The sequence below is a fragment of the Hemicordylus capensis genome, chromosome 3 (genome assembly GCF_027244095.1).
Source record: "Hemicordylus capensis ecotype Gifberg chromosome 3, rHemCap1.1.pri, whole genome shotgun sequence".
Lineage (NCBI taxonomy): Eukaryota > Metazoa > Chordata > Lepidosauria > Squamata > Cordylidae > Hemicordylus > Hemicordylus capensis.
Genome location: NC_069659.1, coordinates 304029151 through 304044594, shown reverse-complemented (window position 1 = coordinate 304044594; position 15444 = coordinate 304029151). Strand labels below are relative to the sequence as shown.

The window sequence follows — 15444 nt, the reverse complement described above, 5'->3', positions numbered from 1 at the left end:
CACAGTGACAGAGAAGGAAAAACAAGTTGGAAGTTTTGAGTGAAAAAAATTGTAATTTAACTATTGTTTTGTTGAACTTCTGCTGAATTCTTGAATTTATCATTAGAATCAGGAATTAATATCATCATCCTTAATCTCCAGTCTTCAAAGTACCTCTTTCTACATGCATCTGAATCATTTTCTAGGGATGACTTTATTAAATTCTGGCTTAAAATATACATTATTTTATCTGAGCCTGTCACCCAATTGCAAAAGTGGGATAACCAAAAATACAATTTCTTTGTTCCAGTTATTCTTCTGCAAGACTTTTATTAATTTCTCGAAACAACATATTGTAGACCATAAAGTACAAAAAATTGATTCACTATTTGATTTGTATAGGTTTATGTGCTCATGTGTTTATTATTCAACATAAGCTTTTTCAAAATGGAAGAACAGATTTTTTAAAAATTGCTGCTTCGTCATGATTTATTTGCAACAGATATACCATGGCTATTGCTTGTCACTCCATGGTACTCTAACTTTACTAAATCAAGAAGAGTGACATGACCCATACCACCATGCATATTTTACACAGAAGTAAGCTCCAGTGAGTTCAGTGGGACTTATGCCCAAATATGTGTACATGTATACATATGCATACAACTCATTTCAGCAAAAATTGCAACCCTGTGTCTCATGGGTAATACCGTAGACTTCCTCCCCCTGCCCTCCAAATACTGTAGCACGTTGCTGGTAGAAACCATTAACTGTGAAAGCAAGGAATTCAAATTACTTTTACCCATTCTCATCCTGCAGGGCTTTAAAAAAAAAATTAGAAACAGTTGTAGATTTTTTGGAGAGTCTATGAAAGGTGGAGAACATTTGTCAGAGAAGCTATTATTTTTCAGTGCACCTAAGAAGCTCTAAACCTATTTTGCATGATAGAAGCACTTTTTCTTGGATTACAGAATCTTATGTAACTCAAACTACATATGGAACAATTTTAGGTTTGTTTGCAGTACCACATGGAACATGGGAAAGGTATGCCTCTCAGCGAGGTGTCATTCTTTAACCTGGTATCATGGTTGAGTCACTGTTATCATAGAAATGATAGCTATTCTTATAACAAAAAGCACAAACCTCTATCCATAGTTTCTTTAAAGTCAGGAGTATGTTCCATTTTGGTGACTGTGCTGACAATTCTGATATCTGGTAAGAGTGTCACACCTCTTTCATTTTCAAATTGTGCAGCTGGTCTTGCAAAATGATCCATTCCACTTATTGTAATCTTGGGCTCCTTGGCCTGAAACACCATTACATAGGCATCTATATCTGGGATACTAATGCAGATATCTTCACCAAAACATCTGAAAAATATATTATTCATTAACTTCATGGACAAAGTTTTAGTGTAGATTTTTCCTTTGCAAGAAGCACACAGTCCAAAGAGAAACAGTTCATCCAGTGGATGCATTCTTCCCAGGGTATTTGTATATTTGCCTTTTTAAGTCTGCCCATTGACCAATTATGGAACTACTCAGGCCCATGTAACACTGGGAGTACAATTACTCAAATTACTTATGACTAGATGAGCATATCATTAGGAGGCAGGAACTTTAGTTAGGTCAATGCACACAAATCATCTACATTCTTAAATAAACAGTCAATGGTTAAACTTGATTAGATGGCTTCTAATTGTTATGTACTTTACATTAGGTACTCAAATTGATACTTAATAGGCTTGATATAGCTATCTTGTTAAATGTACATCAAGAACCTAATTGTCCATTTTATACTGAATGCTTCAGGAGGCCATTCCACATACATCCAGGATGCTATCTGAAGTCAATGAGCATGCAGGAATTCAGAAATGACTCTATAGTTAAAATTATTTCATTGTGAAAAGAAATGCAGTTTTTAAGATACTGGCCAATTCATTATATCCCAGTTTTATTGATAGATATTATTTGCATGTTATTATTACATATCCAAAATGGAAAGGTTCTTAACATGAGATATATACAAGTATTGCTTGTTTAATCAAGCTTAATGAATTTAACTTACTGGACTTTGGATGAGACTTTAAGTCGGCGAATGCCTGAGGTAGGAAACTGTCTTGAGTTGATATAAGAGACCTTTTGGAGAGCTTGATTTATATTCTCAATGTCATCTCCCTGTATAACAAGTACTGACTGGGAAGGATTGAAGTGATACTGGAGGGAGGAAAGAATATAATTAGTATTTAAGGAAGTAATGTGGAATGACTCATTAGAATACTTAGAATAACAGATTTCTAAGGAATGTTTCTAAGAGACTGGTTAATCCCTAACAATGTAAAATAAAACTGTAATTTTATCAGCTAATGTTTTTTTGGTACATAAAAGTCTTTTAGAAGCAAGCACCCACTAGGCAGGCACTCAACTACACCACATTTTAATAATTATTATGTAGCCATAATTAACTGTAAAATAAATTAAAAGTCAATGGAACTACAGTGAATCAATAAATTTCCCTCTACTGTTCATATTTAACTATTGTGCTTTAGCCAACTATAACTTATTACAATAAAATGTGAGGGTCAATTTATCCCTGTAAGCTCAACAAAATATCCTGCTTTTAAAATATGATCTTGATATGTTTATTGTCCTCATTCAAAATGAACAGATGCTTTCATATTCTTCTGTACCAACCAGTGTCCAATAAATCCAGATCACAACCTGGTCTACATATCCAATGGAAATCAGGAGTTGAAAGAATAGATGGTTTCAACCATCTGCAGACGTGGTAGTGTCATGTTTTTAATGCTCTCCTATATAAAAAGAACTCAATGCAAGTAGAAAACGTGCACATTGGAAGCAGGCTTACAATCTTTCTCGCTGATAGGTTAATTTTGTGTTTAAATTGCTTGCAGCCATGGCTGGCAGGCTCAGAGAGGGGGGATCCCAGTAATGCACTCCGCACTGCACATTATCGGACCTCCATGGGGCGGGTCAACAAAAGGTGGTGCGTCCCAGCACCCCAACTCTTGGAGCTACCAGCAGGAGCCAGTGCTCATATGGGCGGGCAATCTGCCCACCCAGGGAAGACAGAATAATCGTCTTTCGGGAGGTAAACTCTTCAGGGCTTCCTCCTCACAAACCCGGTAGCCATTGGCAGGGAGTTTCTCACTGCTCATGAGAAACAGCTCAGTATTTTATGATACAACTGGCATTTTTAATTCACAAAGTGAACATTACATTATAAAAGCTAGTTTGGTGCATTAATCCAGCTCCAATTTCCCAGATTATGTGAAACATTTCCATACTTCCAGTTTCTACAGGCTTAGGAAGGTGGAGAAACAGTGTTAGAAAATTCTCAGATATTTCTTCTTGGATGAAATCCTAAAATTTCTCTTCAAATTCCAGTTTCTCCCTCTGAGGAATCAATACATTTCCCTTTGAATTTTTCTCTCGAGAAATTTTGGTTCCAACATTTAGCTTCCCTTCTACAGGTTCACTCTAACTGAGGGGGATCAGCCCAGTGGGGCTGCTATGAGACCTGAATGACCTGTGGAACCTTCCACAGGCCTTTCGTGATAGAAGCTGAAAAGGGATTATCATGTTCAACCTAGCCAAACTACTGCTTTTAGACTCTCCAAAGTAAATTCAATTTTTATGTATTTAGACCATTCATATCTTTATATATTTTAAGACTGAATAAGTAGGATAAGTTAAAAAAACATGGCTGACATCCTGACTAATAAAGCATATATAAGGAGACGGGGGGGATGCACCAGAGCCTGCGCACAACACCCCCAGTGCCCTTGCATTTGTGTTGTTCCACCAGAGGGCTACAACCTCTGAGCAATGCTTGTGTTCTAGAAGATCCAGAAGGTGGTGCTTCCTTACATGTGCTATTAGGAACATAGGGACATAGGAAGCTGCCATATACCAAGTCAGACCATTGGTCCATCTAGCTCAGTTTTGTCTACCCTGACTGGCAGTGGCTTCTCCAAGGTTTCAGGCAGGAGTCTCTCTCAGTCCTATCTTGGAGATGCCAGGGAGGGAACTTGGAGCCTTCTGCATGCAAGCATGCAGACGCTCTTCCCAGAGCGGCCCCATCCCCTAAGCGGAATATCTTACAGTGCTCACATGTAGTCTCCCATTCAAATGCAACCAGGGCAGGCCCTGCTTAGCAAAGGGGGCAATTCATGCTTGCTACCACAAGACCAGCTCTCCATTCAACCAACATCTTTTCTATTTGCTAATTAATTGAATGAAATTAAAACATGAAAACTTTGTGATTCAGATCAATTACACTGTTCATTTAACGTTTGTAGATTAACTGCACGATTGACATCAATGTATTTTTAACACATGCCTTTCTTTAGATTATTTTTAAAAACTGTGCTTGTATGTACATTATGCACATTTCTATGCAGAGGTACAATTTGTATACATGTGTTTTTGAAAGCCAGGCACAATCTGTCTCTATTAGTGTTCTGTTCAACTCTAAGGCCAGCTTTCATCAGGACCTGTCACTGTCAGGCCCAGCCAACTAGGAAACGCTGCATGAGACCTCACTCTGACAGCTTCTTTCATTTTTGCCTCCTGCTGTCATACTGACTCTCAAAATAGCTGAAAAGGTAAAAATGAAAGAACACACTTGCACCAAACCAGCTTGTAGATCTGATACTAAAAATGTTTTGAAGCTGAAAAAATTAAACTCTTGCGTGCATTTTCCCCAGCCATGGCTGGTTCACAGTGACACGATTTGTGTCCACACTGGATCAGCTGTTGGAGGCAAAACTGAAGACCCCACCCCCCGCCCCACAAAATCTGGCATTCCTCAAGCAGGTTTCAAAGAATTGTCAGCTTCAAACAGGTCAACAGGTATAGCAGCTGTGTTTCTATTGATCATGAGAGAAGCAAGAGCTGGAGGATAACATATTTACTTATGCATATTTTCTCACAGCCAGGCTTCTCTACAAAGCAACTTTAATGCATGTTGAATAAATAGCTGATTTAATTTTTCTTTATTAATGGACTTTGGTAGTAATTCACTGGGGGAGTGGGGCGGGATCCTAGCAAATGACTGAGTATTCATACCATTATAACATTAAATTAACATTGATGGTACTTTAACTATGCTGCAACATCTTTGAAGCTTGCCTTTTTTTTAAACATACAGTTCCTAACACAGCCTGTTCACTTATCTACATACAACTGATATTTAAGCCTCAGAAATTTTGCAGCCAACATAACTTGCAGCCAGGTCCATGTTAATTGTTTATATGTTTTACAACTCTTTGTCGGGGCAGGAATTAATTAATCTAATTAATGATCAACAGACTTTCTGTTCAAGTGAGCAGGAACTATTCACTATGTCCAAGCCTGATGGGGCTAATCATAAATACTATATAACATTCTGGCAGCAGTTATTTGAGGATCACAGCTTCAGTCTTGTGTGTTGAGATTCAGTAACTCACATCAACAATATGTCATATCTTGCATTTTTCAGTTGCAACATAGGTTGGAGTTATGCAGGTTTTTTACATGTTTAACTGTCCAAAATGTTTCTATTAAAGGTATTGCGTTTCTTATAGTAGTCATTTTCAAGATGGTACTTTAACACACATAGCGCATGCGCACACACACACACACACACACACACAGAGTACTTTAACTGTGCTGTATTTTCTGTGAAGCTTAACTGTTTCAAAATATAGTGGACCACACATGCCATTAACAGCATGACCTGCAAGCGCTGAATGGCTGTGAAACCATTCACGGCACCTGATTTTTATAGGTTTATACTAGAAATAATGGAAACATTATTTGCTTTGTCACAATTCCTCTTCTATTCTGCTTTTTTCCTTGCATGATTTTATGGCAAATTAGATTGCTTCTGAGAATACATTTGTAGTCTACCTTGTGTTCTCCACTTCATAAATCATCTTTAAATATTATAACAGATGATGTCAGTATATCCCTCACCTTTATTCCTTGCCCAAGACTCTCCAGGGAGTTAATATCCAGACCTTCTTTGCAGGCCTGCAAACAGGAAATAACTTTCTGACTCTCAATTTTGCCCGGTCGGATAGTGAGACTGGCAAGGCTGCCATGGAAATACTGAGCAAATCTGGGTTTAGTGACTTCACCTCCTATTAAAAAAAGAAGAAGCACAAACTGTCACTCATAATAATTCATAGACACATATTTATTTATGACTATGAGTACTTTCAACATTGTTTTAAAATGTATTAAGCAAAAACAGTTGGCATTGTAGCTGCTATTTTTATCATGAAAAGAATTCCAGCTATATGGCTTATATATTTATTATATTATACATAAGGTTTTTATCACCATTTACATTATCACAAAATCTGTTTTTTTAAGATGCACATGTCAGCTGCAAAAATGCATTCAGGTCTGGAAAATGCAGGATTTGATGGGGAAAACTCCTACTATTTTAATTTAGAAATTATTGATTGATTGATTGATTGATTGATTAAGTGCCAAGTCGGTGTCGACTCTTAACAACCACATAGAAAGATTCTCTCCAGGATGATCTGTCTTCAACTTGGCCTTTAAGGTCTCTCAGTGGTGCATTCATTGCTGTTGTGATTGAGTCCATCCACCTTGCTGCTGGTCATTCTCTTCTCTTTCCTTCAACTTTTCCCAGCATTAGGGACTTCTTGAGGGAGCTGGGTTTTCGCATAGTATGTCCCAAGTATGATAGTTTGAGCCTGGTCATTTGTGCCTTGAATGAAAATTCTGGATTGATTTGTTCTTTGATCCATGTATTTGTTTTCCTGGCTGACCATGGTATCCTCGTGGTATCCTCAAAAGTCTTCTCCAGCACCAAAGTACAAAAGCGCCGGTGCTTTTTCTATCTTTCTTCTTCAAAGTCCAGCTTTCGCATTCATAGGAAAAACCATGGAAAAAACCATTGTCCAAATAATTCTAATTTTTGTACTTATAGACACATCACGGCATCTAAATATCCTTTCCAAGGCCTTCATTGCATAGGATAAATTAAACATCAAAGTTTTTTCAGAAACTTTCAAAGTTTATTTCTGAAAATAAACATCAAAGTATATTTCTGAAACTTTATTTCAGAAGAGATTATCGATTCCATAGATCAAAAAAGGAAGTTGAAAATAGCATGCTGGATTTAAAACAATGCACCAATCATATAAAAGCCATCTAAACTGTTGTTTCTGGGAGCAGCATGTCACTTCTGTATAGTCTTCAAGGAATATACAATTAGTTATTTTTAGGTTAACAAATTGTCTTTCTACTGAATTTGCTTAGCTTCTGCATAAATTGTCATTATACCTCTCTGCAATGACTGTCTGAGATATAAAGCTAAATAGAAATGGCAGGTTGCTACATGAAAGAGAGCACAGGCTCATTTCATAACAGGACATGAACCCATTTGGGATTAATACCAAATTTCAATAAAGTCAGGGGGCACAAAACAAGAAAATTAAAAGCTATGAACTTCTGACATTTATTTCATTGGAAATGCAGTATATTTCATTGGGAATACAGTATATTTCTGATCACAGCAAAATCAGAATTGGATCCTAAGATATAATGAAAGTATATTTTATAGTTGCAGGATTGCAATCGTCAGTGATTCTTGAAATAGGATTTCCATAATATTTATTGAGGCAAAAGGGTCACTAGTAGAAGTAACCCCATGACTGGAAAATACAATTGTATAAATTGGCCTTTAGATCACTAAACTTCTAAGCACTCAGGAATGATACAGTTCTCAAACTCCTAACCATGATTAGCATGTACCATGGGTTCACTTGCTTCCTCCCTCTTTTCTCACAGCTGAATTCTTCCACTCCTTCCATAGTTTGCTTTAACCATAGTATGGTTAAATATCTGCACTGAAATCAATTCTGACCATTATTAGCTATAATAGGGTTTGCAAACTAGCTTCAAACCCTGGTTAAAAGCTAGGCATGCTTTGTATTAGCATCATTGCAGATGTAAGGCTACACCATGGTTAATATAAACCATGGAATGGAGGGGGAATTTGCAAACAGATAACACACTCCTCGTGACAAATTATAACACACTTTTCACCTGCTAATCATGATTAGGAAAAAAGGAATTTTATATCTATATCCAGCCCCAGAGATCCAAATCCACTAACAGTGACAATCATGAATACACTCCAGGCATAGTTTTGCAGTTTATAATTGTTATTCAACTTCACCCCTTGCAACAGTCACTAAATGAATAATCACTGGTGAACATAGCACACATTCAGTCTTCCTGTTAACAAAACTTCTTGTAATTGCATTGTTTCTCAAGAGCACAAGTTACCACAACCTATAAACATTGATTTACAGTGAATGAACATATGTTCAGAAGAACACCTGCTTACAGTCCATAAAAGCTTATAGAGTGAAGACAAAGGCAGCATCCTTTGTCAGGAAAGGTGTGAAATTGGCAATAAAGCAATCCAAATGGATGATGTGTTCATCATTACTTCTCTCCTAAAGAGAGAGAGAGGGTAGAAAAATGAACGTTAGTCATATATAGAGCCCTTTCTCGTGTGCAGTGAGAAGGGCTTGAGGGCGGGCTGTGGGGAAAGCAGGTGAAACCTACCTTCCCCTCAGATAATCAATCTGCCATTGCTGGGCATGCTCCCCATGCGCCCAGACGATTCCCCACTGGCTTAGGCAGTGGGGAAGGTCGAGGGCCGGGATGAATTGTCCAAACCCCTGGAGTGCCTATAATGCACCGCATGAGTGCATGATGCATCGTGGGGATCCCCCCTCCCCTCCCTGAGCTCTCTGCAGTCTGTCAGCCACGGCTGCCGCCCTGGCTGACACATGATAGGAAAAATGAGCGAGTGGTCTCCTAACCTCATTTTAAAGGGAGGCTCAGTAAGTGGGTTGCCACCATGGTGCTGCCAGAATTGGCCTGACACCTACTGTTACGATATTTATTGTTGTTGTTGTTGTTGTTGTTGTCATCAGTATACATGGAAATTTCCACTATAGCCTCTGGATCACCTGTGGTCTCCGATGTCCCCCCCCCCCCCACATGCCGTTCAGAGTATCTTGTGTGCCCTCACATATACATTGGGGGGAAATGCATACAATACTATATTAGCCAGCACAATGTCCCATCTTTTATCCAGCTGCCAAAATATAATGGAAAAAAATGAAATATTTAAACTGTGCTTGGAAAGATAGCGGAGTTGAAACAACATGAGTTTGTCATGGGGTTGCAACAGAAAAGCCATTGCTTCTCCTCAAGGCTAATATAACCTCCAAATAAGATAGAGCCCAGAGTAGGGCCTCACAAATGGATATTACAAGTTCGTATTGGAGGTGATGTTCCCCCTCCTCACCCCAAATCAGACGTCTTAAAAAAATCAGGCTCAAGACATCTAGGACTTTCCAGGTCAAAAATGGTGCCTTGAAACTGAACCTAAAAACAAACTGGACAATGCAAGACAACTCACTGCTCCTGCTTCACTCTCTGTCAGTCTTTGTTCCTCCAGCAGCAATTACAGGAGAGTCAGGTCAGGACGAGAAGGAATCAAATCAGAAGTCAGGACTGAAGTCAGAACTGAGAAGTCAAAGCAGAAGTCATAGACAGAAAAGCACCAGAGCTAGGGGTGTGCACAGAACCGCCCAGTCGGAAAACCAGTTCGTTAGAACCATTGGAGGTTTGGTTTTTGCTGTTGAACTGGTTCAGCCCACTTCAACCCATTTTGAGTGCTTTGCTTGTAAAGGTGAATCCGGTAAGGATTCCCCTTTAAAGCAAAGGGGATTCCCTATCTAAAAAGGGGTTCGTGGGGGTGGGCAAGAGGGTACCTTACCTACCATGGCAGTGGCAGCTGTGATGAGGATGGCTCCATGGTGATGGTGCCATCCCCTCTCAGCCCTGCCAGAGCTCTCCCCTTGCACTGCAGGCTGACATGCAGCCCAGTTTAAGACTCTGTGCATGCACAGAAGCCATTTGCATCACCACGCAATTTGCGTGGAGGTCACACAAATGGCGAGAACTGGGCCACCTGCCAGCCTGCAGTGTGGGAGGGAGTGCTGGCAGGGCCAAGAGGGGCCACCAGCAAGGAGCAGCAGCCGCCAACACCACTGCCACAGTGGGTAAGTTGCCCTCTCACCTGCCCCCCTAAACACATTTTTAGATAGGGAATCCCCCTTTGGTTGTAAAGGGGAATCCTTACCTGATTCCCCAATACAAGCAAAGCACTAGAACTGGGCCGAACTGATTCGATCTAAACAGGGCCCAGTTCAAACTTGGACCAGCCCCCTTTTTTGGGGGGGCTGATCCAGTTCAAGCTCAAACTGGGCTAAACCAGGCTGAACCAGTTTGATCCGAACTGGGCCCAGTTTCAGATTGAGCTCAGGCAGGCCCCCTCTTTTGGGGGCCTGGTCAAGTTCAAGCTCAAACTGGTTGAACTGGGCCACTTTGAATTGAACCAGGTTCTGCACACCCCTAAATGAGGAGATCTTGTTGCTCAGACAAAGCTCCAGTCCAAACAGCAATCCCTTTATTGTCTGTTCAAAGGGATCCAACTGACAGCCTGAATGGGTGAGGCTGTCCAGAGCAGGGATGTTCAAAATATTTCAATGTTGAAATATTTTGACTCGAATGGGGCTATTTTGAGTGTCTCAAGCTCGAAACAAAACAATCCCATTTCAAGTCCAAATGTTTTGACATTTCGAGCACCATTTTGGAGGCCCGTATTTTCCTTGCTGTTTGGTTTTCTGGCACTGGCTTCCAATTGATTTGTGATATTTTCCTTCATTGTTTGCTTGTTATCATACCAATCAAGCATTTTCATGGGAAACTGTGCTCGCATTGGCTGGGGGGACAGAGGGGGGAGCACAAAGAAGGAAGTTGCTCAGTGCATGAAATGATTTTTGTGAATTTCCCCATTGTTCCCTGAAGCCAGAGCAAGCTGCACTCAAAGCATGCAAACCAGTTTTGCATTGAAATTTGAAATGCATTTTGCAACCCTACCTTGAACAACACTACAGAAGAACACAGTGGGGCTATTCTAACAATGACAAAAATTGGGCTAGGAAAACCCTAGCCCGATTTTTGTGATCGTCAGAACCACCAGGCTTGCAGCTGAGCCCAGTGGTTCTGGAGCGGCTAACCCGCTCCTGTAGCCCGCCCCTTAGCCCAAGTTTGCGGAGTGAGCGCTCCACAAACCTGGGCTATCTGCTTGTGAGTAGCTGTGGTGCGGCTCTGCGCCACACCTACTCGTGATTAGACCCCCGGCCGGGAGGCTTAAAAGCAGCCTCCCGGCTTGGGGGTCTCCCCAGTATGCCCTGCGCAGTTGCGCAGGGCATACTGGGGCTTACGGGTGCTGCGCAGCCCCCGCTCCCCCCACCCCTCTCTGGCTCCGTCACAGAGCCGGCCATCATGTGGGCGGCCGAGCGGCTTAGCCCGCTCTTCCCACTCACCAGGAAAAACCGGGTCTCACTAATCGTGAGACCCGGTCCAGTAAAAGGGAATCTGTCCTACCCAACACAGAACACATATTTCAAACACAATCTAAAAGTAGCCAAAGAATCAGTGACCCAGAATCCACTGCAGCCACAGTGCCCATGCTGCAGTAACTTCATTGGCACAAGTTGCTCTTCCACACACAATTATGATTCCTTACTTCCTAGTATTGCAACAGCTGCCACAGCAGCACCTTTAACAGCAAGCATCACCATAAGCTCAACTAGAGCAGCTTTTTCGGATGTGTGAATTGATTCATGGCTGGATCAATTCGACTCAAATCTGGGCCATTTGAGTGGTTTGATCTCAAATAAAATCAAGCTTGAGGCTGAAGCACTCAAAACATTTCTAGGTTTATTCCATCGAAACAACTGATTCAGTCATTGTTTCAATGAAACGTTTTGCCCTTCTACGTTTTGTTCTGAGCTTGAAACAAAATGCAAAATCCATTTTGTCCACATCCCTAGGCCAGAGCTTCTTACTAGGGATGTGCACAAAACCGGTTTGCCTGGTTTGGTTCGAATTCAAACCAGGTTCGAACCAGGAGGGGGTGGTTCGGTTTTGGTTTTGCTCGAACCTCCCCCTGGTTCGGCTCAAATTTGAACTGGTTTGAACTGGTTTGGACATCCAAAAATTGGTAGGATTGTAGCTGACACCCAGGGGTACCTGCCACCCAAACCTCAAAGCAATCGGACACTCATACGATTTTTTATGAATTTTTGAAAATTATTTTTATTTTTTTCTCATAGGGTATAATGGGACTCGAACCAGCCCATTATTCCTTATTGTGGAGCACCCATGGGTGCCAACAACCATGCAAACCCCGAAGCAATTGGACACCCCTATGATTTTTTAAGAATATTTGAAATATTTTTAATTATTTTTCTCATAGTGTATAATGGGACCAGAACCAGCCCATATCCCCTATAATGGAGCACCTAGGGGCACAAAAGTGGGGTGGGTGGTAGACAACCGGGGTGCCTACTATCTACAAAGTTCCAAGGCAATCGGACACTTCTCTGATTATTGGTGAATTTTAAAAGTATTTTGGAATTCCTCATAGAGAATAATGATGATTGCAGCAAATGTATAGCTTCACGTCGGGGAGAAAGGGGTGTCCTAGAGTGGAGTGTGGTGGGTGGTAGTTCCCAAGGTGGGCAAGGAAGCTATCAGAATTATTTGAAAGGAATGGGGCAAAGGGCTGATTTTTAAATGATTTTTGAAGTTTATGCGTCTTTAAGGTTTTTCTCCATAAAGAAGCATGAAGGTGTCAGCAAATGTGTAGCTTCATGTCAGGGGCAAAGGGGAGGCCTAGAGCAGAGTGTGGTGGGTGGTAGTGCCCAAGAGGGGGCAGGTAGCTATCAGAATTATTTGAAAGGAATTGGGCAAAGGGCTGATTTTTAAGTGATTTTTGAAGTTTATGTTTCTTTAAGGTTAGCATATGAGAGTGGATTCATGGTTTGTCATTGAAAATCTTATATGCTACCAAAGAATCTACACTCAGAAAACTTCAGAAACAACAAAACTCAGTACCCCATGGGTTAGCAACCCATGGAGGTGGTTGGCACCCTCGCTCTGGGCCACCCCAGCACCCCCCAAGTGCAGTTATGGGGCTGCTGAAACCTCCATTCCTCCCTATGGAGAAAAACCTTAAAGCCACTTGTGGGGTGCTGGGGTGGCCCAGAGTGAGTGGTGGTCTAGTGAAAAGAGGGTGCCAACCACACCCTGGTTTGCCCAGTTCAGTTTAAATCAAACTGAACCAGGCAGGCTTGATTCCCTCCCCCCAAACAGACTTCCCCCGCCCCAGCTTGGCTCGAATTTGAGCTGATTCAGGCGTTCTACCTTTTTAAAAAAGGCGGGGCCAAAACGACCTGAAAATGAGCCAAAACAGACTGGGTGAAACCAGGGGAGCCCAGCAGGGGTAGAGGAAGCCACCAGAGACAACCCCCCATGCACCCCCTAGAAGTGGTGAGTTATTTAATTTTTTTTAAAAAAGAACATCTGTAGAACCCCAAAGCCAGACCTGAGCTGGCGCAGGGTGTGTGTGTTTGAATCGACCTCAAGCTGAACCGGGCCTGGTCCAGCTTGAGAGCAAGCCCACAAGCCAGACCAGATCGATGATGAACTGGCTCGAAGTCGAGCTGGTTCACACATCCCTAGATTATTCCAAGGAAGTTACAAACACGAGCCTGAAGTTATAAATAGAGACAAGCAGGAGCAATTCAGAAAGGCTTTTGAAGGTAATGCCAAAGAAGCAGAGTCAGTGCTCTGCTCTGGAGTCAGTGAAGGAATTTAAGCAGAGGCATCTGATGTCAGAATAAAAAAAGTGAATTATTCTTTGCAGTAATGTTCTGGACAGAGGGGTGAGGGGAAGGTGAGTTGATGGAAGGCCAGAAAGGAGAAGACTGTTACTCAAGGCAAGAAGTGACCTTGGTGTGGATCAGAGTGTTTGTTGAGAGAAATACACACACACACACACACACAGAGTAACACTGTAAAGGGAGAAGTGACATGGGGACTGACTGGATTGGGGTGGGAGAGAAGAGGGTAATCCAGAGAGCAGAGTCATAAAGAAAGACAAGGCTGTGAGTGTCTTCAGAATGGTTGATGGTGATGCTGTCAATCGACAAGGATAGGGAATTTAAAAAGGAACTAGGAGGAAAGATAAGAAGTTTGGTCTTGGACATAAAACTTGAAATGATGATGAAGCATCCAAGTGGAAATATCAGAGAGGAACTTATAGATGTAAGTTGTATTACATGTTTCCTGCATTATAGTTTTTAATGCATAATGGCTGACATGTTGTGCTTTAAACACCTTGTATTGCTGCAAATGTCTAAATAGCTGCAATGTTGCATAACAGGGCTCATCTGCTACAACTTAAAATTGCTGAACTGTAATTCTGCAATGCTAGGCATTATTTCCAATGGCTATAGTACCACAGAAGTGCAATTGCACAATTTTAAATAGTAGCAGACCAGTCTTGTTCCACAATACTGCGTGTGTTGCATTAGAATGATGCTCGTAGCAGCATGGGTACTTCAGCATCACCCACATTGCCTTGCACAACATGTGAGCCGGTATCACTATTGCTGCAAGATGTGGCAAGGACAATAGGGACCATGGATTAAATCTACATGTCACTTTAAAATAGTGGACAATATATGTTTGTTGCATACAATGGATGGCCGCCACCTAAATAGAAACAAGTTGTTCTAGTAAGAACTAATCAGCCTACTTTCCTTTCACTGTCACTACAACTGGACTAAATTTGGTTCAAATTGAGGTTTACAAGTTAGATCTCTTGCACCTCAAATGTTCATGCATCTTGGATCAGGGTGGATGACATTATTACAAACTACACAATTGAGGCGTCCCTGTGTGTCACTCACTACAGCTGTATCAAATTTGTTTCAAATAGGTTAGACAGTCCTCATGTTAGAGAACTTGCACCTCAAAAGTTCGCATGCCCACCTACTTGGATTGGGGTGGATGATGTAATCACAAACTACACCATTGGGACATCTCTATGTGTCTATATAGCTGTAGCAAATTTGGTTCAAATCTGTTAGACTGTCCATAACTTAGTGCACTTGTGCCAAATTTGTGTCCATTATCTTGAATTAGGTTGGATGACATTATCACAATCTACGCCATTGAGGTGTCCCTATGTGTCCCAACAGCTGCAGTAAATTTGGTTCAAATGAGTTAAGCGGTTCACAAGTTAGCCCACTTGCATCACAAATGTTTACTCATCTGGCATCTTGAATCAGTGTGGATGACACCATCAGAAACTACTCTATTGAGGTGTCCCTGTGTGTTACTCACTGCAGCTGTGCCTAATTTGGTTTAGATCGGTTAGACAGTCCACAAATTAGCCCACTTGTGCCTCAGATGTTCACATGGCTGCCATCTTGAACTGGAGTAGATGACATCATCACACACCATGCCATTTGGGCATCCCTAT

General features: G+C 41.3%; 1 protein-coding gene across 2 annotated transcripts in view; it reads right to left on the bottom strand.

Moving 5' to 3' along the window:
* Nucleotides 1-15444, bottom strand: part of CLSTN2 (calsyntenin 2) — a 650159-nt gene that overhangs the window by 28726 nt on the left and 605989 nt on the right. For both annotated transcript variants that reach the window (XM_053308474.1, XM_053308475.1), the window contains 3 exons: nucleotides 5958-6124; nucleotides 2047-2195; nucleotides 1123-1349 (listed from right to left, as the gene is read on the bottom strand). In XM_053308474.1, the coding sequence (XP_053164449.1) occupies nucleotides 1123-1349; nucleotides 2047-2195; nucleotides 5958-6124 (543 nt within the window). The remainder of the gene's footprint in view (nucleotides 1-1122; nucleotides 1350-2046; nucleotides 2196-5957; nucleotides 6125-15444) is intronic.